The following is a 26,079-nucleotide window of genomic DNA, read 5'->3' as shown; positions in this document are numbered from 1 at the left end:
AAGCGCTTTACAGTTCATTATTCAGTCACTCCACACTCAGTGGTGGTAAGCTACTACTGTAGCCACAGCTGCCCTGGGGCAGACCGACACACCATTTTCATACTAGGCAATGTGGGTGAAGTGTCTTGCCTAAGGACACAGTGACAGTTTTTGCCACTGGTGCCCCACTGCTGTGTTAATATAGCAGCCCATAATATTTAAATCTGCTCTCAAATGTTAATGCTCTGTGTTTACCATGTGCTCTATAAACAGAATCATATTTTTTAAAGGTGCATTGTGTAACTTTAATGGGGAAGGGTCTGTCAAATGCTTTTCTCCATGGAAATGCTATTGCTTCATCTGGAATGTTTCACAGTATGGCATTAGACCTTTTTTTATTCATGGAGACAAAACCAGACCAAGTTACAGGTCAGATCTGTGGAGAGGCAAGCCCACTCACAGTCAGAATGCCTGTTTTTCTAGGTATTTTTCAGCTGTAAAACCACGTGCAATTGAATTGTAAAGCAGAGCTATTTAATATCATACTATAGAACTTTCTGGGGAGAGCAATGACATGCCAAAAGAAATGGGCATGTGATGGACCTCCAACCAAAAAAACAAACAAACAAGCAAAAAATAATAATGTTTTTTTTTCTTCCCCGAAATCATGCCCTATATAGAATTGTATTTGCATCTATAATTGAAACAGCCAAACAAGCAGATCAAATAGCTGGCTGTTCTGTGATGGAACATGTGGGACTATGGCTTCGGCGGCCCCCAAGCTGTGAGGACGATGACAGATACACCCCCCTGACACAAGGCTCTTTCTGACAGATGGCTCGATATGATCTGGAGGAAATGAGAGGGAATGGCCCCCTACACATCTCCCTCTGAAAACTCAGGAGATAGAAGCCACTGTTGCCTTGTCTAACACATGTGCAACCTCAATTTGCCATGGCCTCCACAATTTCATTTTCACCACACAACAGGAGAATGTAAACTGTTCTATAAGGCCAAGGGAGGACGTATATCACTGAAGTGTGAGTGGGAACCGTGTGCGACATGATGGTTTCTTCTACTGCATTAAAGGTCCTATATTATACTAAATTTACTATTGTTTGCTTTTAGTCATGTTATAATGTTGTTGCCTCATCAAAAATATACCCAGAGTTGTGTTTAATTTCATTCACAAATGTTTAAGTAACCCTTTATTATTAGTCTGTCTACATCTCCAAAGCTCAAGAAATTCTGTTCCACCTTGTGATGACATGAAGCAGTAGTTGTCAAATTAACACCTACATTTTACCATTAGTTCAGTAGAGATTCACAAATCCAGAGCTGAAATTATCCAAATGATTCTAGTGAAGGTGTATGGAGTTTAAATATACAGAAGTTTCTGTATGATCACATGACATCACAAGTGGGTTCTGTTCATGCAGAACTCAGCCCAAATATGCAGTAGGGATTGGACAAGATCTTGTGCCACGAGATCTCATGAGATCAAATTGTCACGAGACTGTGCACACATGAGAAAATTTATCTCACAAGATTTGATCCTCTGTCTTTATGCTTCACTCAAGCTCTGGAAAGTTGTGTATCTTTGAGCAGTGGTAGCTAAAAGACTCCTCCACATAGATCCATTTAGCTCATGCCTTCAGACAGAGAACACTCTGTCCCAGTTTTTATTTTGTAGTGATAGGACCAGTATTGATGCAGATAATCAGTGCTGCTAAAATTGGTTAAAAAGATCACAAAATAATATGATGAAATGGACACACCTCTAATTAACCCACAGACTGCGCAGAACATGCTATGTTTTACACATTTAAATATTGTTACATGAGGTTACAACAGAAAGTACATTTTGGATAGGATCTAGTTTCAAAGCTGAAGAAAAATGTGGCAATTTATCTACATGGCAGAACAGAAATGCAACAACTGGTTAGTTTGTTTATCATTGTGAGACAGGGTGACTATTTCAGCTAGCTTCAGGATCCAGAAATGTTCATTTTAAATCTATATTGATTAAATACATTGGCTTGTCATCTTTCATGTTTTAATTTTATACAGATTTGTGCACCTTTAAACGTGATCCAAAGATTACTCACAGTAATGTATGGTTTGCAGGTGTATTAGGGTTATTGGCATGCCAAAACAGGGAGAGTTCAGTGGCATAAGGTCGTTTGAGGACGCTCTGTACTTATAGAATTGAACTTCAGTGCCACTTTCCTATATTGCTTTATGTGAGTTTGCCCAGGTTTATTTCATTTGGACTGAAACCTTGCATAACCCCATGCAATTGGCATTTATCATTGGACTGTAGGCAATCTGCTGTCTATACCACAACTACTCTGTTCCAAATTGCCTGGGCACAAAATATTGACTTCAGTGCAGTTGGCTGGAAAACAAGTGAGGGGAGTTTTATACCGTCACTTTTCTGTGTTAATTGCAGTCTTCAACAATAACCTGCCCCAGAGCAGTAACAAATTAGACTGGCTGTTGAAAACACATTTCCTGGAGCAGAATTTGCAGCCAAAATACTAGATGTCATAATCTCCCGTTTGAACTATAATGTGTGTTATTTAAGAAAGGACAAGATTAATTATGTCTTATACCATTTAAAGATAGAGCTTGTGGTGTTCCCTTTGAGTTAGTCCCAATGGAAAGAATAGATTTTAATCTTTTTAACTAAATGTTTACAGATTTGAAGAAGATATGGAGAAGGTTGTGTCAGTGACATTCAGCGTGATTACAAGTTTGTTGGCAGGTCAGTGATGATCTGAAGGGGCTTTTGAACCCACCTATAGCCTGCACACTCTTCTATTCTTCTTCTACTATTGCAGAGGATCCTTGTTTTTTTCTTATGCACCACAAATCCAACCTTGTGTGGTGAGACACAAGAGCATTAGTGAGCACTGCATGTACCTAAGTATAAGGCTCTGGTCCTAATCTAGGAGCAGATACCTCATACATCCCCTGTGGTCTCAAGTGTGCAACTGATGGACGTTCAAGTGTGTTGTGAGTGTTTCTTGCCTGTTGTGATGCAGCTGCTGTATAAGGGCGAACAGTACCTTTGTTTTAGGTTTAGTTTTTGTTGTTTTCTTTTGTTTTTCAACATATTTATCATATTTGCTTAACACTTCCTGATGAAAAAACACAATTTTCAGCCTGTATATTTTTAGGAAATACCGTGCAAAAATGACAATAAAGTGATCTTAGATGATTTTACCTTATCTCACAACAACCACTAAAATGAAATTGGAATGAACCAGCTTTGCAATGTGTTTTTACTTTGATATTGTGTACACTTGGAATGGTCTTGATTAAATTTTTATTAAACAATGCAGTTGTCCTGGCTGCCTAGTGCAAAACATAGCTCAGAGTCAGCAATCTTCACTGGAGTGATTTGAGGCAATTCTTGGCTAATATAATTTTCCTCTTTTGCATCAAGGTAAAGTGATGGTTGCAGTGGCAAAACTACAAACCATTGTGGATCAGCTTTCTGTAAATCTCGTTGCGCATCTTGACCTTCTCTCCTCCACTGTAATGCAAACAAATGCAATTATGAGGAGCACAGGTTTATTCATTATATGGCCTTTGTGAAATGGTCAGAAAACCACTTTTATTTTTCAAAAAACAACAACAAAAAAAACAAAAACAAAAACAATTGGCAGTTCTTCACAACTTTTAAAATACTTTTCTATTGTGATTTTTTTTTTTAAATAGAGGAAAGTGGAATCCATTAGGTCTGTATTGTTCAAACAAAAGTAATTTCAGAAAAGTCCTAGAACTTCATAGCCCGCACCATCTCTATGCTCGAATGTGTCCATGTATCATCCCATCTCTAGTGAGCACCTGCCCTCCTTCTTTGCTCCATACAGCCAAAGACTTTTTTCCACATTGCATTAAATAAACAGGCATCATCTGAAACCTGGCAGTAATTAGAGGGCCCATTCCAAGTCAATGAAAGAATGGAAAAGACCTTGACTAGTATTTGACAACAGGGAAACTCTCGTGCAGTCCTCTGTAAATCATCTTTGCGGATCATGATTTTGTCATAAAATTCCATGTAGTCTGCCCTTAGCACAATGTCTAGACAAATGCCTCTTATTTTTGTTGCTTGGTCAAATACAAACTGTTCCCTATGTGATTTTTAAAATTTCTATCTATTCATTTTGTTTAAATTGTTTATCATGATTTACTTTTTCATTTTCACTTTTGAATGCAACACAACCTTCTTTCTGTTTGTTTCTTTGTTGCTGTGCTGAAGGTAATGTGGACATTTTGTGAATAACAATACTTAGCCATTTTTAGAAATTAGCATTGTGTAAAAAAAAAAAAAAAACTCCAGATGAATTCACAGGTCCTTGGACTTAAGCTATTTTCATGCTTAGTTAGGGGTGGTCAGCATGCCATAATAATAATAATGGGTCTCTTTCCACATATTTTCCCCTATTTTCTTTCCCTTTGTGTGATGCATAATGCAAAAGGCAATTACGTATTGATAATGCCATAGTCATGTGATAATCATACTGTACATGGGACTATGAGTCACTTTCTAGCACTCGTTTCTATTGTCACTCATGCTGTTAAAGTGCATGTAACATGTAGCATGTATTTATTCTCTTTAAAAACTACTATCACAAAAAGTAACATTGACTTAAATTTGCTTTCCACCATAGTTTCGCTCATACACCTCTTTTGAAAGTTAAATTTCCCCCATACTTGTTTAAATATTTATGACATATAATTATATTCTCTCCACCATAGCTTGAATTAATCATAATCTTGAATTATATTGTTGTATTAAAAATTTATTAAAAACAACAATTATTTGAGACATTAAAAGTATCCATATTTTTGCATGAGAATTGATTTTGCTTTTCAGTTCCTCAGTCAAAATGGATATATTTTGCTGCTATTGGTTGCCATGGAGTACATATGAGGACACGACTTGTTTCCGGCTCAGTTCCAGTATAATTGAGGCTTTAATAAGACATTGAAAACTCAACATGGAGAATTCATGAATGGGGGCTCAGATTTATGCATTGACTATACAGCCAAAGGGCTCTTTAGGTTGTATTTCCTGCTTTTCAAAGCATCTGGCAAATCAATGTACAGGGCTCATTCTGCTTTCTGTAATTGCCTTCAGAACCAAAGTAAAAATGTAAACATAAAAAACCTTAACATCTTTAAGACAATCAATACATCAACAAGATCATCAGAAAAATAAGTATTTTATTAGCATAGATTCATGCAGCTGCAGGCATTCCTAAAGGGATATCATCCTCCAGCCCAACTGTGCAGATTGGGGGGCAGTAACACAGTGATCTTTTCTTTATATCTGGGGAGACAGAGACAGGTAATATTTGCAAAATATAAACATTATCTGAGCTATACAGCTTTTAAAGGTGCACTATGTAACTATTCAGATGGAGGGTCTGACACATGCTTGTCTCAATAGAGATATCATTGTTCAGGAATGTTCCATAGTATGGCATTACATTTATTGCGTTTATTGATTTACTGGTCTTATATTGCTGTAGTTAGCTTAAAAAACATATATTCTAGCTTGCCATACTGTCGAACATTCTGAGCTCAGCAATAGCATTTTCATTACCACTACCTCTCTTTATGTTGAATGCGATAAAATGTAGTAATTTGACACATGCTATATTTTATGCTACAGTTTTATTTACTTAATCATTATCATTACATTTTATTGATTTATTTAATGTTGCTTTTCTTGGATAAAGATTTCTCTTGGTAGTATTTTCCCGATTTGATCTGGTTCTGTGTTTGGGCTGGACTTGGCAGGAAGCAATTTGCCACTTGACCTTTTGGAGGATGACATTGGCATGTTTGTTCTTAGAAGCAAAAAATACCATGAGAGAAGGAGGGAGCGAGGGAGGGAGAGAGAGGCAGAAAGAGAAGTCAAACGGATGCTGGTCACTGAAACATATTGAACTGGCTGAAAGGAAATACAGTGTGTGTTTCTTCAGCTCCGAAAGGCCGCTCTCCCCTATCATGAATGAGCTCTAAGTTTGTACCAGAGCACTGCATGTTGTAGTTCACCAACTGTAACAAGGCACATCGTTGTTTGAGGCAAAAGCTCACAGCTCACAAACATTCATGAGCTTCTGGCCTCTGCCTCACAGCTCAAAGCCTAGAAACAGGAACAAAAAAACATATAAAGTGGGATAGATATATTTGGGGTCCATGAGTCATGCATTTGTTTTTCATTTTGAATCAGACTGATGTCATACTGTGTAGTCTATACCCTAATGTGGTCTCCTTGTCAATACCCGAATTTGTCTGATCTTGGAAGCTAAGGTTTGGCCCGATTAGTACCGCTGGCAATACCAGGTTCCACAGTGGAGCAGCAGGGGCTCTAGTGCAAATTGTAATTGTGTCTTTAGGCAAGACACTTCAACCTTGCCAAGTATGAATGTGGTGTGTGAGTGGCACAGATTGGCAGCCTCGCTTTAATAAGTCTGTAACATTTGGGCAACTGTGGCTTGAACGAGTATGCGGTGAATGAATAATAGGCAAGTGTGCAAGCCATGGAACTCAAATCTGTTTACCAAAAAGAAAAAAAGAAAACAGTTGCACTGTAAAAGAAGTATGAAATACGCTGTACACTGGATCCTCCACTGTCCAGGCAGAGCCATGAGCTGTATGAGTGCTAATACAGCAACGCAATTATACCACAAATAGTGAATACACACTCATAAACTCAATGTCTGCATTTGAATGGATTAGAGTTAAAGGTCAAGTTTAATTTATGATTATAGAATGTTTGCAAGCATGTGTGTTAGAGCAGCTGTAGATGTTGTGTATTTCTGCAGTTTCAGGTTAAATGGACTTTCTCAGTGGTAGTAAATGGTTGTATTAATGAACTTGCCACATCCAGGCTGCTGTGTGGTGCATGCAAATATCAGCGATATTGTGTGTCTTAATACATGAAAAGGACAGTATGAATGATCCAAAATATAGCTGTCAGCACCAGTTGGTAGAAATAAAGAGAACTGGTTAGGTAGTGTTTTTAAAGGTGTAATAGGCTTGTCTCTATAAAGATGTGATGGCTTTGACTGGAAAGTTCCACCATGTTGCAAATATGTCTATCTCCATGCATCTGAGCAGGTGGCTCCACCAGTTAGGGCTGATTTTCAATGCATTTTGAACAGTAAAAATATGATTTAAATGCAAAATACATTGATTTAATGTCATGCTGTGGAACATTCCCGGCGAAGCAATAACATCTCTTTAAGCTTTAGTCAAAACATGCAACCATTTATTTTGTATTTAACTGTTTCATAAACATGCATAAATGACTAGTTATTGTTGAGAAAGATCCCAGAGGGAGAAGCAGTGATGATTATGTTATGCCTAATACTCTGCTGCCAGGCTTCTCATAGCATTTAGGAATACCAGGTGGACCATAGAAAATACGTAGAACAGCAGAGCAGTGTGTTAGCATAGGCAATGTTACCTCTAAATTACTTTAGCTTAGCATTTATTCACATTCTGCTACTATTAATACTATTACTATTGTTATGGCTTACACTCTTTTAAAGCAGAAAATCAACACAATGCTGCTAACCATGGACGTGTGATTATGTGCTGTTTAAAGGGATGGTTCGGGATTTTTGACATAAATCTGTATGGCATCCCTGTGAGCAGTGTCGTGCATCCACACTGACTTACCCACGACAGCATCCGGTGAGCTGAGATACTGGCCGTTTTCGGTGATGACGAAAGTAGTCCGGCAAGTTGGCTGGGTACAGTAAAATAAAGTGTTTTTCTTCTCAAAACAACATGTGTTCAAAAGAGTGATACAACTGCATTACATAACCATCAACCTCAAAAAAGTCAGACCTCATAATCGCTTGGCACTATTTTCTTTCTGTTCATATCACTGCGCGCTGCCGCCAGGTGACAGCCGTGCACGGATCCATCACTTTCTTCAGTTGTTCGGCAGTGTTTACATGCACAGACTGCCGCGATGTAACAGAGCTAACATTAGAGCTAGAGTGATAAGTATCTAAGCTTGTATAAGATTCATAAGAATATATCTAAAAAATGGTGTGGACACTTAATTATCCAGGCTTTAAAAACAAAAATCTGGCTGAATCTTCACACACATTTCACTGTTTTCCTGTCACAGACATTGCGCTGAGGAAACTTTGGCTTCTTGCCTTAGGCTTCAATGTGGAAACCAAACCAGGTAAGAACAAAGAGGTGCCGCTATGTTTACAAGCAGACAGGCTCAAGAATCAGCTGTAACGCTGTGTGCCGCAAATCACTCAGTGTCATATCACCAGTGAAGCTTCTACAAAATGTAACTTTATAAGTCGACTGTTATTACTACTGTAAATGTCGCGTACACTATTGGCAACAGCTACATGGACGTGTGGATGATTCCATGTTTCTATTAGTAGTCCATGCTTCAGTCACAGTGTAGGCTATATGTTAGCTGTATACGAGTTTGTAAATAACGTGATGGGTGATTGTCGCTGACCCAGTCTCTCACGGCTCCAGCTGTGGCTCCAGCTTCAACTTGTACCACTTCTCTGTCTTTCTTCTTTCTCTCTCTGCCCATTCTAACTCCATCTGGCAAATTTCGGTGTCAGTATATTCGGGTTCATAACGATCTCCCCTTGGCTTTGTCGTAAAGGCAAAGTCTTTATTGTCGGTGTCGTAATCAGACATGTTGTCGCTAACATTCCGAGCAGTAAACAAAGTGAACCAGGCGCGGCTGTCACCTGGCGGCAGTGCGCAGTGATATGAAAGGAAGGAAATAGTGCCAAGCGATTATGAGGTTTGACTTTTTTGAGGTGGATGGTTTTGTGATGCAGTTGTATCACTCTTTTGAACACATGTAGTTTTGAGAAGAAAAACACTTTATTTTACTGTCCCCAGCCAACTTGCCGGACTATTTTCGTCAGCACCGAAAACGGCCAGTATCTCAACTCACCGGACGCTGTCGGGGGTAAGTCAGTGTGGATGCACGACACTGCTCACGGGGATGCCATACAGATTTATGTAAAAAGTCCCAAACTATCCCTTTAAGGGCAATGTTCCACTGTATGGCATCTTATATTTATTGAGAGAGTACTTGAGATTGTATATTCTTACTCTGAGCAGTCTCTCCACTCCACAAGTCATACTTATAACCGAGCCTTGAGGTGTCATTTGCTTTTTTCCATAAGGTAGTGAAGTTTATGCTTCTGTGTAATGATGTAGGCAAAGGAATAATACCAAGGTAAAGCAATAATACCATAATCTCTCCATTGCACCATTTAGTTGTAAGATGTAAATTGATTTTAATGTCTAGTTTCTCATTGTTATTTTCCCGTTTTACCTATAACAGTCGTTGGTTGTCAAAAAAAAAACTACAATAAGCCTGTATTAATAATGGTAAATAACTTCAGAACTAATGCTTGTAATTACGTATTGAGGAAGACCAAGCTTCTCTGGTTGTGTTTTTGTCATTTTAATCGCTATACACAAAGCCCTGGAGCAGGTTAAAAACTACCAAAAAGTTATAAGAGTGAATGAGCCTGAAATTTCATTGAACATGGAAGTAACAAAAGGAAGAGTGAATAGTCTTGGGATTCCCAGATAAACATTACATAAACAAAGTGCCTGGCACAATTTACTCTGGTTGGCTCGAGCACAGTGACTTTTGTTATAACTTAAACATCGACTAGTATACAAAACAACTGTGTTAACAGTACATTTATGACCTTAATCTCAGTGCCATATTGCAAATTTCATTATTTACTTACTATTCATACTCATACTCATAGAGAGAACTGTTTGAATTGGACAAGACGGACTGAATATACAGAAATAAACATAAAGTACTTTTGACCCTGCAGTGTTCTGGGGGTGGAGAGGTGGAGAGCAGCACGTTGTGTAAGAAAGATAAAACTGAACATTCCCCACAGAATACACAGAATACATAAACTAATTCTCCCATCTGATAATATGAATACAAATTTATAAAAATCTAGATTTTAAATGAATATATGAGATTAGTACACAGAATAAAGCAATTTCTTCACTATACAAATTTAAACTTGAATTTTGAAGTTGAGCATACTTGAAATTATTTGGGATGAACTAGAAATATGCTGAACAGAATGTACATTGAATATGTCCATGAATTCACTCTAGTACTGTAGGAGAATGCTTCCCAAGATTCCAGTGTGAGCAGAACTGTCTAAACCCCTCCCCACAGCCAATCACCTGCCTTGTGTTCGGGATCAGTTTGGGGAGCAGACAAATGTCCCTTTTACGTGAGCTACCCCCTCCTGTGAAATAGAGTCTTGTCTTCAACACAAGCAGATAGTTTCCCCCAAATCCACTTCACAAACATGTACAATCTGTGGATCAGCCCTACTGTAATGTGTGAGATTTGTACTTCCAGATAAAGCACTCTGTATGACTCCTGCTCTGTGTGAGTGTGAATAATGCTGCGTGGCTTCTGATGGCGTCACCATGGGGGATACTGTACATTTCCATTCCTCTCTCACATTTTACCTGTCGCCCACCTCTGTGCTGTTTTTAGCATGCGGCTGGCATTGGCGGGCGCAGGCTGCTGGAGACACTGGCAGGCCTTCAGTTGCCCCGTTGCCACGTGTTGCTTAGACTCTGAGTGGCTAGCTACTCCCACGGGACAGGCTTTTTGGGGTTGACATTGACTGAGACACACTGGCGTTCTTAAGGTGCACTACCGAGGGGAAGTCCAGCACGTTTGAAGTAGGGACCTTAGAAGGGCTGTTTACCCAAAGTGGGGAGGGGTGCAGTGGGGGCTCGCTTCACAAGAATGCCTGTGTCACGATGGGAGCGGTGGAGAGCAGGAATGTGCTCCACAATCCCAACACTGTAGCAGCCCGGACCCACAGTTGAGGTGGCAACCAGTGCTCCCTGTTTACTCTAGCCCTCTCTCCACTCAATCACCAGGGCTGTCTGCAGCCCTAAGCATCGCTGGAAAAATGAAAAATGCTTTTATTTTTGATTTCCTTGTATTTTTAAGATTCTTGAGTTTTGAAAGATTGTTCAGATGTATTTTAATTGGTGATAGGATACATCTTTAAGGTCCTGTGCTGTGTTTGTTTTGCCAGTTTTATAAGCTGGAAGTAGGAAACCTGGAAGTCTTGTTCAAGGACACAGCTACAGTAAGCCTGTGTAAATTTATCTAGTATAACTGTTTATGCTTACATATTACAAATTAGAATGCAAATCATTACTGCACATTGAAGGGCACATGGTTTCCTATAGTGTGCCTTCTTGGCCTGACAATCATAGTTTCTCAGAATACATGTTTACCCAATTTACTTTATACTGTATGTAATAGTTACTATAGGCACACTCAAACACATGGAGGTTTGTATTTTGTATTTTTATATTTTTAAATAAAGTAAAGTCAGTAAAGGGCTGTCTATTGTATATCCACTTTGTCAGTCTTGCTCTAACTGTCCAGATGCTTGGGTAACATCCAGTGACCCATGCTCCCAAGACGAAATATACAGGAAGAAAAATGAACCAGCACTGCTACCAGTATATTGATATATGCTGATAGTGTACATCGTATTTCATTGTTGACATTCTTCTAGACTCCGTTGATACAATCTGAAACCCACTTGAATCCTCAGCTCTCACTCTATCCATCACTGAGCAGGAGGTTGTGGGCCAACAAGTGTTTTGCCTCAGTTCATTGGCAGTGCTCTTGACATGGTGGGATGATGACGGACTGCCAAAATGTCCTTCATAAACAGGCGTCTTGTGAGTCTGTGTGACCTTTGTTTACCAACCCTGCTTTCTGCTAAATGGGGTGCATGGACTGACGTGAACTCATTTGGTTTGGAGGCTAGTGCTGTGTTACTGGCACGCTTTACAAAAAGAAAATGACCCCCTTCTTCAGTTCACTTGAGTTTTTTTTTTATTTGAAAATGTTTTTGGATGAGTAGTCAATGTGTTTTTAAAGATGTATTGTTTTTTTTCTCAGAAGTTTTAAAATAAACAGGGATGCTATTTGAATTTCAATTACAATTCAAAATCACCATTTAGCTATCAACATCTTAACACAATGTTGTATACATCTGTTGATGCATATGGTTTAAAGGTGCACTGCATAACATTTCTAGTGGAGGGTCATCTGCTTGTGCTAGAATGTTCTACAATATAGATTAAAACTATCTATCACGATGCAGCATTATACTACATTACAATTCAGATCTGTGAGTCACCCCTATTCACAGAATTAATTTTTGACCAGTAGAAACAACTGTAATGAATAAATGCTAGATGGAAATGTTTAAAGTTATACCATGGAATATTCCAGGGAAATCAATATCTCCATAGAGACAAGCAGGTCTCTGGTGGAGCAGTGCACCTTTAAACAAAGTCAGCCTCATGTTTCAAATCAAAGACAAAACCTGACCTCACTTCATTCCAAATTTTAAATTATAGATTGCTGCCAGCCTTCATTTAGAGAATATTTCCAAAAACATTTAAATTGAAAACCTTTTTTTTTCATTATGGACCAAACAAACAAAACATAAGTTGGACAGCTTTAGTGAATGCTACCATTTGTAAACACATTCCGTCTATAATAACAGGTTTAGAAATCATGGAAACCCAACATACAGTGTTTGTGTGTGTGTGCGCGTGCATGCATGTGTGTGTGTGTGATTTTTGCGTGCGCTGTAGCAATGTGAAGTCAGCGATATGTGTATCAGCTCAGAGGATGAACTTCATCAAATCAGCAGCAGGAACATAATTAGCCTCTGAAGAGAAGGCTGAGTAATCTGATTTGAAACATTTTGCATTCATCTCTATACTTTTTATTCTCTCTCTCTGTAACTTCAGTGTTGATCCAGAAATATTAAACACAATTTATGAGATAACATTTGTTACTGTAACTTAAAGTGCATAGTTTAATCTATTTTTTTCTAAATCTAGTCTAAATTACCTAATTACATTAAAGAGTAAAAAATAGTTTCTGCTTATAATAAGTTATAATTTAACTTACTGATTGGACAAGAACAGTGGATGTGTTTAAGCTATTAGGATATAAATTATCTTGGATGGAATTTTGTGTTGATGAAGTAAGTAGATGGGATTCCTCTTTTCAACTTGTTAAACAAACACTTGGCTGGCATACAACTATGATGAATTTTGACCACAGGCACTATATCACCAAATGGAATTACAATCAAGAACACGAAAACCTTATGCACCTTTAAAGATTACTGTAAGAAAATGTCATTATCTGGTTATCAACGCTTGAACTCTGAGCAAGTCTGGGCCTGGTTAGTACTTGGATGGGAGACCACTGTTAATACCAGGTGCCACAGTGGGGTAGCAGTGTCTCTAATGGAAACTGTAGTTGTGTCCTTAGGCAAGACACTTCATCCACATTCCTTAGAATGTGGTGTGTGCATGCGTGAGTGTTGGTGATGGCCAAAGGGGCCTGTGACACAAACTGGCAGTTTCCTAGTTTACCACCACCGTGTGTGGAGAGGTATGAATGAAATGGTGGATAATGCATTGTAAAGCATCTTTGAGTGTCAAAACAGTGCTATATAAATCCAGTGCATTCTTATTATATTAACATCACATATTTGTGTTTTTTTAGAGCCAGGGCTGGACGTGGTCGGCTCTCTGGACTCTGTGGCCCGACAGGTGAATAACAGTGTGCATCAGCGCCACAGACGTGACGCGGGAGAGAGCGACTACAACATCGAGATCCTGCTTGGAGTGGATGACTCAGTGGTGCGCTTTCATGGGAAGGAACATGTGCAGAACTATCTTTTAACACTAATGAACATAGTGAGTAACTGCAATCTTATCCTACTTTATTTTGTTATTTCATGCTTTTTACGATAACCACAAACTGTAAATGGACTCCTGGAATGCAAATGCTCTTCCATGCAGTTAAATGGAAAAACTTTAAAGTACATTAGAGATAGACTGATTTATAGACTGTCTGATATACTGGGCACTTGGCTTTAAAACACCAACATCACCAATACTTCGCTTTGTTTGACCTGCTGTGACACGCAAAGCTTTATTTGAACGGTTTAATACAAATAAATAACTGCTCAAAATGTGACTATGTAGCCCTGTTGAAGGCATGTGGTACAAAGGGACTATAGGTGAGCTTGTTGTCAATTAAAATGACATAATTTACCTAAAAATTTCAGCAGAGCTTATTGGCCATTGGTTGCTCTGGATTCTAAACAATTGGTATTGGCATTGGCCATGAAAAACACATATTGATCGTCTCTGTTGACAGTGGTAGACATATTCTCTTTTAGAACTCAGTCCCACTTCCTTGATTTTTGTACTTTTCTTCTCAACTTTTTCCCACAAACTGCCACTTAACTGATGTAAGTGGCAATGCTTTTTCATTGACTTCTTCTGTCACTTTTTTAATGATTTTTTTGCTTCTTGCTTCCTGCTCAAAATATCTGTCTGCATGATTAATTTTACCTTTAATTAATTATGAGGTCCCTTTGAGATTCAGAATCTCTTTTTCAAGAGAGACCTGGCCAAAGTAGCAGCCAACACATACACTTTCACAAATCACAAAATATCACATTATAAAACCATTCACGTAACTCAAGTATAACATACACATGTCTCAGTCACCACACTTTAAACAATTTTCAATTTATCAAGTACCACCATAGAATGCCAGACCATGGTCATAAGAAAAGTAAGAAAAGACTGCTACTCAGTGAGGCAAATTAAACAGCTATTTGTAGGCTACATTACACTGACACTTTATTAAAGCTTATGAATATAGGTCTATAATACAAACTAGATAAAAATCTTATTTGTATCCATTTGTTGCAAGTGGCCCTAAATATTCTTCTTGTGCTCCTAAAAGATTTCAGTCAGGGCTACTGTGCTCCTGGAAAACAAATGTTACTCTGGAGTCCTACTATTCACTTTATATGTGCTACATGAACTGTGGCCAAGATATATACGTGTTCAGTTGTACCTTCTTTTTATTCTGAAATAACTCCTCTTAAGTATTTCTTCCAAGTGCTTGGGTATTCTGTGGTACTTATACTCCCAGTGATCTACCCAACTAAGATGTAAATGAATGCAATCTAAATTACTCAATCTAAATTCTACACACACAGTTTTGTTTTGTTTTTATTTGAGGCTGAGGATAGTATTTGGAGATAGGGTTTGTTTCTTGCCAGGACACCCTCCTCTGCTCCTCCATGTTGAGTTTCTTCAGTCTGATGTCCTGCTCTGTCCTCTGCTCTTCCAGAGCTTCCTCCAGAACTCTCTACTGTAGGATCAGGCTGGACACCTGCTCCTGTGTGGAGTGCAGTTGAGTGCAGAGTTCAAACAGAGACAAACGAAAACTTGGAGACTTGGAGTTGAAAGAGTTCAAAAAGATACTCTCCTGAAGATCAAAGCTACTCTTCTGAAGAAAGAGCTGGAAACAACAATTTAGTGCATACAGGGAGATAAGATTTCTCTATAACAATACAGTGAGAGACAATATTCAGCTCAAGCAGGACCTAGCCAACAGCAATGAAGTCCATGCGAAGGTGAAAGCAAAACAAGAAGAGCAAGAAGAGCTGCGTTTCTTGAAGCTTAGTTTTGAAAGTCAAAGGTCACAGAGATCCAGTCGCCCAAGAGAAGCGGCTGTATTGGAGGAGGAGCAGAGGAGGGTGCCCAGGTGTCAACAGTGCTAATACACCTCCAACCATTACCCTTTACACTTCCTTTATTTAAAAAAAAAAATAATAAATAACAATGGTTTTAAATGTGTGCATTGGCCTTTATTTACTTCTTCAGGTTTTATTGTTTTGTGTTTCACATGCCGGCCACATAGCATTCTTACTGGCTTTTGTGTGTGTGTGTGTGTGTGTACATAAATGGGTAAAGTGAATGTACAAAAACTAATTGTCGTTTCCACCTCGTTTCCCCCTCTAAACTATGATTTATAGCCTGTTGGATTCAAATATAATGCTTATTGAGTCTTGCTACAATTTTTTATTTTTTATTTTTGAGTCAAATCTTAAAATATTGCAGTGACATAGTTCTTAATACAACATACAGTTATCAGATATCTTTATCTCATATCATGCGGCCCTTATAAAATGTATCCGACTACACATTACTTTCAACTTTATTCTATGTGAGGATGCATGATCATTTGATGGTCATAATATGTTACATAATATGCAGCCCACGACCAACACTCATTGTATAACTTCGGCTGCTGCTCCAATTGATTTTGAGACCCCTGATTTAAAACATGCAAGGTGAATGTATCAAAAGAGTGGTGTTAGAAAAATGCATGACAAATTTCTATAAAGTACATTAGAATTTCCAGTCCTCTCAGCCTGTGCATTATGACAAGTAATTAATTTGACAATTTCATTTGACTCTATCAAGGTTTAGACATTTATGGTTGTCAATCATACACTTGTTTTGTTTTTTTGATCAAGGCATCTACAGGCAATCCTCTGTAAATAAAAGCATGTGGTTTTAATTCAGACTCTAGTTCAGAAGACATTTTACTTTTTTGTGTTAAATGGCAATGATAAATCGTTTGTATTGTTTATGTTCAGGAAATTCATATTGAAAGCCATTTGTATTACTGAAATGTAATCAAAAAACATGGTTGAACGATATGATGAACAAAATGTGATTGATTGATTTTTTCACCATATTGCCTGGCCCTATTTGTTACAATCACTGAAAATATTTAGTAAATGTACACTGAAATACGTCATTAGTCACTGCCTGACCACCCAAAGCGGGCCATGTTCCAGATCCTCTCCGAAGCTAATCTAAACCTGACATCTGCTGTGCCAGCCCTGCAGTCCAGTGACGCTCTTTTGGCAGCCTGAGTCACCACATAATTGTGATCTCCACTGCCAAGACAATACAGGGCTTTTAATCAGCTGTAATTATCAGACGACCACCGATGGGTATGTCGCCAATGTTTAAGTCTCCACTCTTCAGATGTCGGGCTGATTGTGCCTGTCCCTATAGCTTCTGTCCGTGTGTGCATTAAACTGTTGAAGGGTTTGTGGTGTACATTCGAACATACGCAGGCAGGCTGTTTTACCACTGGGCTAAATAGGCACATGAGGTTTGCAGAGTTTTTCATTAGATAGAAAGTGAAATCATGTAGACAGGTAAAGATAAAAATGTATCTATAGTAAAAAGGTGTATGGATGCTTTTTCATAGATTCTACCTGGATGACTGAGGCATTACACAGACGTTATATGGATGCTGCAATTAGACCTTCTGATGAAATGAATGTGCTCATCTACACAGTTATGGTGTAGATACATAGGCCTATAATTCATGTGCATTATTAAAATGTGTTACCAATGATGGCTTCATGTATAATGTGCCTGGCATGCTGGGAATGTATAAAGCATATATCTACTAGGGATGGGCATTCGATGAAATTTTCTTAACCGATCGTCGAGAGAATTAACGATCGATTATCGATTAATCATTAACGTTTTTATATTAAAATGATCATCATTATTATTACTATCTGCACTCCTAATCTGCATAAATAAATTCAACTTTACGACAAATAAACCGTAACCACTCTAGAGCCACATCAGCCCGTTTATTATAATGTGTTTAATTCAGTTTTGCGTGACTCTCACAGAAACGAAACTTAAAACCGCATGGCTAATTTGCATAAACTAAGCGAAGATAAAAACTACAGCTCTTGTGTCGCTGATGCGGTCAATTTCTGTCGGATTAAAAGACATGACTCAAAGGAATACAGGTTAGTGTGACCATATTTGCGTTTGTCAAAACCAGGACACCGTACGGGGGGAGGGACATGGGGACTCGTCATCGACATTGCGCTACTCTCACCTGGCAAAACTTTTTCCCACTGGACACCGAAACATATGTGCTGCTTTGTACACTGTGCACATGGCCTCCCACTTGTCCCGACCAGAACGGAAAGTGTGCAATTTCTTGTACAAGTCATCGTTAAATACTCATATGCACTTCGGTACGTTGCAGGCGAACTGACTGTTTGTGTCTCGCTCCTTCTGAGTGCAGAGCTACATGTATGGACCTCTGTTTGGTCACGCTACGCACAGCAAACTGCATTCGGTTTGTCGACTAAAATTTACATAATCGATGAAATTCTTAATGATCAATTATCGATTAATCGACTAATCATGCCCATCCCTAATATCTACTATAATGACATACTTGCAGGCCAATTTATTTATTTGAAATACCCCATGGTGAATGAATATAAAATCACTGGTTGTCTGTCTGTCTTCTTAAAAGTAGTTGAATGCTTGATTACTTAGTTGTGATTCTTTGCAATCAGTTTTTAAGGTTCAGTTATTTTAATCAAAAGAAAAGTGCAAAATGTTGTATTGACAAGTGAACATAGTGTTTCTGAAACATTTAAAAATAATAATAATGTTGAATTTATCCAAACAACTATTTGTCCTTAATCAGAAAATACTTTAAACCTAACCAGACGAAACGGACAAAGGATTGTACACCATCTGCCTTAGAGCTGTAATTGTAGGATGAGCTAAATTAAATAAATATGAATAAAAGTCCATTAAAAGCTTGTGACACTGAAGTCTTTAGAGCGGTCAGGATGAGTGCTCACTTACATTCTGTATTTGTCATTTAGAGCTCTCCAGTGGCTCTTACACTGAGAGGACTCATGCCCTGCAAATTGAAAGGATGCCATTAGCCTCTTGTTTAAACATGTTTGTAATACACACAAACCCTTTACGATGGACTAGGCTGCTTTGATTTGGGCTTTGATTTGTTTTTTTCTTTTTGTCCTCATGTGGTGTCAGGCGACTTGTGGCTGAAAAATAAAATCACTGGAGAGTAGCATCATCATCATTAGCCTTGCCCTCATTTTATTCTATAGGCATCTTCTTCTATGGCAGTTAATTAATGTTATGTTATGTTATATAAGAGCCAATCTCACGGTTACATTTTTTATGTGTATGCTGAAGGCTGACCAAAGGTATGGTCGCATGTGTAAAAGACAGTAAACAGCAAAATAATTAATGTTAACATCAGCAGTACAGTCTGTTCACCTAACTAAACAAAAGACTGGAGTAAGGTTGAGATGAGCTCAAATATCAGGGAATATTGATTGAGCACCTCATCATTCCTCAGCAGTATAGTGTTCCTGGGAGTCCCTGTGTGCGTGGAGGACGTGAGTAGAAACATAAAGGACATAAGACACAAAGACAGATGAGATTGCAGAGAGCCAAACAGACATGCTCAGACCAGGTGATTTGTACAGCAGATGAGAGCGAAGGGGCCTGACAACATACGGTGTCCTTTTGGCTCTTCACCCTCAGACCAGGCTCAGGGTTACAGGGATCAGCAGCATTTATCTGCTATAACAGGGCACCCAGCTTACACATATTACACTTAGACTAAAACATTGCGCATTGAGGTTGGGGATCTGCCGCTGTTATGTGCTTCCTCTTGTTGTACCTTGGAGAATCACAATCTCTGTGCAATGAGCCAAAGAGGTTCAGTGAAAACTCAGTGGCCCAAAGACAATGAGATCCACTGCAACTGTGCTTAGCTTAAGCGATTCGAGACCCTAATTAATTCTGACTGTATATAGGCATTTATAGGCCACAGTGATTGTACAGGAAAACTGTAAATGGACTGAAAGTGATGCATTTCCACTGTTATTAACATGCACACTAAAACTATTTAAAAACACTTCTGATGTTGAATGGCCTGTCCTGCCCCAGTTGAACATATGAGAGTGATGTGACCTGGACCTTCATTTCTCCAGGTTAGACTGATTCCTAATGCCCAGCTGCAGCCTGAAGGGGAAATTTGATCCTGCTTGCTGATTAAGAACAGATCATGAGATCCAGCAAACATATTATCCTTGGGAAAATGAGGTGTAAAGCCACACAATAAAGACTAGACAAATATAGGAGCCCTCCTGGAGTTGTGCTATGACCGAAAAATCACTTGTAGATTTTCTCTGGTTTAATGTGATGGAAAACAGCGGGAAGGCCACCTGGGGAGAGCCATTTAGTGTGGGCTGCTGACTCACTCATTTATCTGTGCTGCTTCTAAAGAACAGACAGTGTCTTTTCATTGGTGTAGGGCAGTGTAGTTCAGCTCAAATCAAACTGGCTCCACTACATTTAAAATTACAGCCAAACAGCAGGGGTCAGGAGCAGACTCAATTCTAGAGTCTGGGTCTAGTGCCATCAAAAGTACCCACTAGACAGGGTAATGCCCTCTATTAGTTGGGATGAGAGTTCAAAAGCCAGCTTTGAGCCTCTCTGCTACTCGTTATAGCCCATACAATGTGTAAAGAAGTGCACCAACCCTAACTTGCCCACTTTATCACAGAACCAGGGTTATGTTCAATTATTTTTGAATTTGAGTTTTGAATGTTCCATGAGTGAGCGTTAAAGGCAGAATAAGATCACAGAGCTTTAGTGTACTGTATCTGCTTTGGTTTATTAAAGTGTGTTCTTGTCTCTCATTGCCCTTTTGCCCTTTCAGGCCTTTCATCTTTCTTTTGTTGTTTAAACCAGTACTTATAATTGAGTACTCTTTCATTCTAGCATGGTTTCACACAATTGTGAAGGCTGCAATTTCTGCCATAATTTCTTCCACAAACATTCTGCATAAAATTGGAAACCCTGTTATTTATAACCTTAGAAACATATTCTGAAATGTGATTTTCGTATTATTTGGTCAGTTCACATTGTAGACTTTTTCTCATTTTTTCTGGATGTGTTAAAAAACTTAAAATTTGAACAGAATCCTATCCTAAAACATAAATTGCACATCTATGCATGTCAGAAAATTAATTGTAATTAGCTGCATTTTAAATCATAGCCACTACTGATTACTGTACATTTCCAATTGTCCTAATGCCCAGTTGTCTTAATATTTCCAAACACACATCATCTGTGTTTATGTGCACATTTTACTTTAGTAACATTTGGTAACAATAGTTGTATTTGTAATTGAGTACATTATTAGCCATGTTTAATACTTCTTCATGTGCTTTAATACAAGATATTGTGTATTCTTGCTCTTGCCAATGCAAAAGCAAGACAAGCTTGCGTCTACATATACCAAATCCTATTTGAAAACAAATGTTCACACTAGCATGCTAATACAGAATATACCACCCACACGCAGGTGCTGAGATGAAGAATGTTTTATGCCTGTCTCATTATCCACTGTGTTTCCGTCATTTTTCTATAACAGCATGGGCCTAAATTAGAGCACAATGTCTGTGTTTACTGAGGGTCCAAAAATAGTAGTAGCTGTGTGCTATGATAACAGCCATTGCTGGAGTAATAATTACAGAAAAGCTCATTGCCCACAGCTTCAATGCTTCAAATGAGAGAAGGCACACTAACAACACAAGGCCTGCATCACACTGGTGTAGTGTGGGGTAATACCATGATCGCTTTATTTTCTCAGGTCAATGAAATTTACCACGATGAGTCTCTGGGAGTGCACATCAACGTGGTGCTGGTGAGGATGATCATGCTCGGATATGCCAAGGTAAGACAGTTAAAATGTTTTCTTGATTAAATCTTGATTTATACTCTGCCAGATTATAGTTAATTTTCTGCTTTTGCCAAGAAATATGTGTATCTGCTAGTGATATTTGTATGCATAAGGTGAAACAACAGAGACCTAGCTCTTAGATATTTCTTTCACTGGAAAGGAAATGTCATTGGTCTTTGATAAAAGCGTGTCTCAGTAATCCAGGTAAAGTCTAAGGACTGGACAATGTTAGAGCATATTTATTTTGTCCACAGAATTCACAGAACCTTCTTATGGTATTATTTGCCTTGTCAACAGAACATGATAAATAAAAATATATAAATGACAGACATACTTATGAGTGAATACATAACTTTGGTCGGGCTTCTGTTGCAGTCGACCTTCTGGATGTTCTTGCATAACATTGTGCCATTTCAGAGTCCCTTTGTGTTATTTATATCCTTGTGTTGGCCTACTGGAAGATCAAACCATGAACAAAGTCCTTCAAGCTCCAGCTTTCTTTGCTCACAACTGCTTTTGTCCCCATTCTGCATCATTAAAAACTCCAGCATAGAAGTGATTGTTTTTACTTGACAATATCTTTAGGTGTGAATACTAAACATTCATGTTAGTGCATGTAAATTACAGGGTGGTCTTGATTTTAGATGTATTCTTAACATGTCGTAGATGGTAAATGTGGCCTGCCACTTCATCCACAGCAGTGGGAGTTCGGATGTGCCGTGGGGAAGGATAAGGGTGTATTACTGTGTCAGATATAAAGATCAACAGAAATACTTTACTACAGCATAATTTATGAGTGTAGGTTTTCTCAAATGTGTATCAAAATTGGAAACATTTAGGGGTAGAAGGTAATGTAAAAGAGCATTTCAAATTAACTGAAACATAATTTTATTTCTAACAAACCAATACTTCTGTCACAGTTCTTTGTGTTCAGTTCTTTTAATCTTTATTCCTCAAGCAACAACGTTAGACCATAACATTTTGCATACATGTAATTAATAGCAAAACTTAAAATGGTTCTTGTTCCCCATTAGCATACATTGTATCTGGAGTGATTTTGCTTTCGAGGTGGAGGCAGCAGCGAGGAAATACTCCACAGTTTTGGGGCTAAGGGCTAATATATTCCCATCAAATTCTAGGTTGTCAGTGTTAATATGTGTTAGTATATGTTTTTTCTTAAATTGTGCAATGGACCCCATTTTATTATCAGGTCATTTAAGGACAATACTTCACAATAAACATCTCTGTATGTGGTAGTTCAATAGGAATTTTATTTTATTTTTTAACAAATCAAGCATATTGTCTTCATCTCTTCTTTGTGATTGCGTGTGGTAATTTTAAACAGCTCATTAGTCAAATTCACTGCTATTTAGGCGTGCATCAGCCCAGAATGATCTGCCTGAATCTCAAGATTGAGTTTAAGCTGCATATGACAAGTTAGACTACTCATTTCACTAAAACATAGTTAAAACATTTAAAGTTGGACACACCCAGCAGATGTGGCATACATAGAGGTAACTGTTACCTAAGGGCCAAAATTTTCTAAGTTTCACAATAGTTATGATTCGACATGTGATAATAGATGACAACATTTCTATTTTGATTTAAAAAGATTTAATTTGTCAGAAAAAGGCCTTCCTTGTGTTAAACTGCCCCTTTATTTTATATGGAATTTTCTGCATTGATGGGATAAGAGCTACTCTGTTGTAGAACTCGCGACAGCGCTACACTGTGTATTTTTGTACTTTTCTTAGCTTTTACCCCACAAACTGACTATGATAAATATTTCCCACTGCTACTATCCCACCAAACCAAGTAATAATTAGAAAAATATGAAAACCTCTCTTGTGCACTTTAAGCATTCATCTCTGTTTTGTGCTGTCAGTCTATAAGCCTGATCGAAAGAGGCAACCCATCACGCAGCCTGGAGAACGTGTGCCGCTGGGCGTTTGGACAACAGAAAGGGGATGTGGACCACGCCGAACACCACGATCATGCAATCTTTCTCACTCGCCAAGGCTTCGGCCCCACGGGGATGCAGGGTAAGAGCCACGGTTGGCCTCATTCGCCTTATTGGGACATTTTACTCCATGTGGCTCACCAGATTAGATTCTGGGGAGTTGATCCAAAATTCTTTTTTCTCTTCTGAAGGTAGCAAATGTGTCTCAGATGACCTGTTGAATCAAAACAAAAGCACCCTTGACATAGTGTTATGAGTTTGTCCAGGCATAGTTAAGATTAGAATTACATGGATTATGTAACAGCATTAATATGAACATTCTCCCAATGCAACTGTTGGTCAGTTATATTTTACCAGTGAGAATCTGGCTGAGTATATGTGACACTAATATTTCCATTGTACTGTTTATGTAATAAATATAGATGCTGAGACATTTACATTTACATCTTTGACCGTTCTTGTGTCACATGTGACATAGAAGAGCAATCAACAAAAATCATCAGATAATTCATAGTTAAAAAAAATAATGGAACTATGGGTAGTACTTAACTTAATGCCTTAATTAAGTAGTTATAGTAGTTATTAACAATGTAGGCATAATGGCTTTTTTGCATGACATTCCAGTAAACAGTAAGTAAACTACCACCTTTAGCAGTTATCTTAAATTCATGCACCACCGTAATTATCTATATTCGTAAATGTGAACCACTCACACCCCTATTCACAGCTCATTTAAATATCATCATTATAAAATAGTACCATATTATACTGCAGTAAAAGGAAGAAAAAACAAACGATAAACAGCCTATTTCAACATTAATAAAGTCTATTAAATGTTTTGGGATTGTGGCCCCTGGAGCTTCTATTGAGAGTTAAAGGATGTACAGTTTAAAATTCTCATAAATAAGTTATACGTATTTTATTTGAAAAGAATAGCACTGTGGCCATTGTGTTTCATATTAGATGCCAAGGACATGTAGAGATAGTTTTTAGTAGAAGTGTTGCACATGGTCAAATTTCAGATAATCTTGGTGTTTAGAGATTGTTATGAATAATGTACAAAAAAATTAATAAATTTAAATGGTTTATTTTAATTATGTCCTTTTTAACTGCAGCATCATTTTTACTTGATTTGTATGTGAATATTGTATGTTTGGCTATGTTTGGGCTTTGGCTAATCCGCTTATTCCTTGCATTGTACGCTGCTAAGAATTATCATGAAGGAGAGGCAGGGTGCATGTTTTCCATACATTCACATTCAGTATATGACAAAGCTCATAAGACAGAGCAATATTTACATTTTAGGGGCATGCTCAGGAATGTGTGAAGCAGTTTATGTGCTATCTGCAGCATCGTAATAGTTGTTTTGGTGTGGAATAATGGAATGAATAAGTCTTGTATGATTAGGCCTGCATCAATAACCTGATGTACCAGCGAATATTGAAGCTGTTCATTTCCCTCAATAAATGCAAAATTCATGACCATCTCGAAAGTAGTCCTATTTAGTTATATTTAAATTGAGTATAATACAGTAGTTCAAGTTAACACTCACATTTTTCTATTTTATAAACTACTAGGCACTCAAAGTTGTTGTTTTTTTAAATGTATATCATATATATTATATTTCTCTGGTGGGGGTTAATAGATATGTTATTGCTTTGCTTATTATTTTCCACAGTATGGTATGGTAACTATACCTACCTTATATTCTAAATTCCTGCAAGTGAACTCACCTTTCCACAGATCTGACCTGTAAGTTGGTAGGTATGTTTGTCTTCATGGACTTAAGTTAAGTTTAATGTGATTCTGTGAAACAATCCAAGCAAAGCATTAACCTCTCCAGGAAGATAAGCAGGTGGTGGACGTTCCACCTGAAAAGCTATTTTCTCCCTTTACTGCAGTGCCTCATGAGTTTGATTCTGTGGCATTAATGTACTTTGTAACTAGCCTAGAATACCATGAAAGCAATAGACCATCAGCCATTTTTCATAGCTAAAAATCCTTGTCTTTGAACCTCAGAAAGCACAAGGAGCTTTTTTCACTAATTAGACAGGAAACTGATCAATTCAATAAAAGCATTTTCAATAGTAGATCCTCTATTATTACTAGTGTAACTAATGGACAGTGTTCTTTAGAGCAGCAGCTCATTGAAAATCAGCATTATACTTCAAACCAATAAGCTCCTAAATTATTTGAGGATTGACTGTATTAGACCAAATCAGATATCCTGTGCATAGGTACATTATATTCTTTACACACTTGCTATAAGAGAAGAGGTCATACGAAGAAACCTGAACAAGGTTACACATTACACACTGATAAATGTGTGAGCTGATCCACCACTGCAAAAGGGGAGGTTGCAATATTCTGCACTGTGTGACAGAAATGGAAACAAATGAAATCACAGAAAAGGTCATACTGTTATAGGTATCCTTTTCAGTAAAGCTTTTTCATTATCCCACTGTATTCTAAATGGGCTGTATGGGGAAGAAACCAGATGTTGATACACATTTATACACATTATTCTGCTTTTGGACTCTTTATTTTATTTTGGTAT

The 26,079-nt window shown here is 38.0% G+C and overlaps 1 protein-coding gene across 1 annotated transcript in view; it reads left to right on the top strand.

Annotated features, from left to right (window-relative positions):
- Positions 1 to 26,079, top strand: part of adamts3 (ADAM metallopeptidase with thrombospondin type 1 motif, 3) — a 113,769-nt gene that overhangs the window by 34,968 nt on the left and 52,722 nt on the right. The window contains exons 5-7 of the mRNA XM_055161928.1: positions 13,628 to 13,821; positions 21,473 to 21,556; positions 23,448 to 23,604. Of these exons, the coding sequence (XP_055017903.1) occupies positions 13,628 to 13,821; positions 21,473 to 21,556; positions 23,448 to 23,604 (435 nt within the window). The remainder of the gene's footprint in view (positions 1 to 13,627; positions 13,822 to 21,472; positions 21,557 to 23,447; positions 23,605 to 26,079) is intronic.

The sequence above is a fragment of the Boleophthalmus pectinirostris genome, unplaced genomic scaffold, assembly GCF_026225935.1.
Source record: "Boleophthalmus pectinirostris isolate CB_2022bp ecotype Guang Dong unplaced genomic scaffold, ASM2622593v1 HiC_scaffold_4, whole genome shotgun sequence".
NCBI classification, from domain to species: Eukaryota; Metazoa; Chordata; class Actinopteri; order Gobiiformes; family Gobiidae; genus Boleophthalmus; species Boleophthalmus pectinirostris.
Note: the sequence above shows the minus strand (reverse complement) of the source record. Positions and strands in the feature narration are given on the sequence as shown.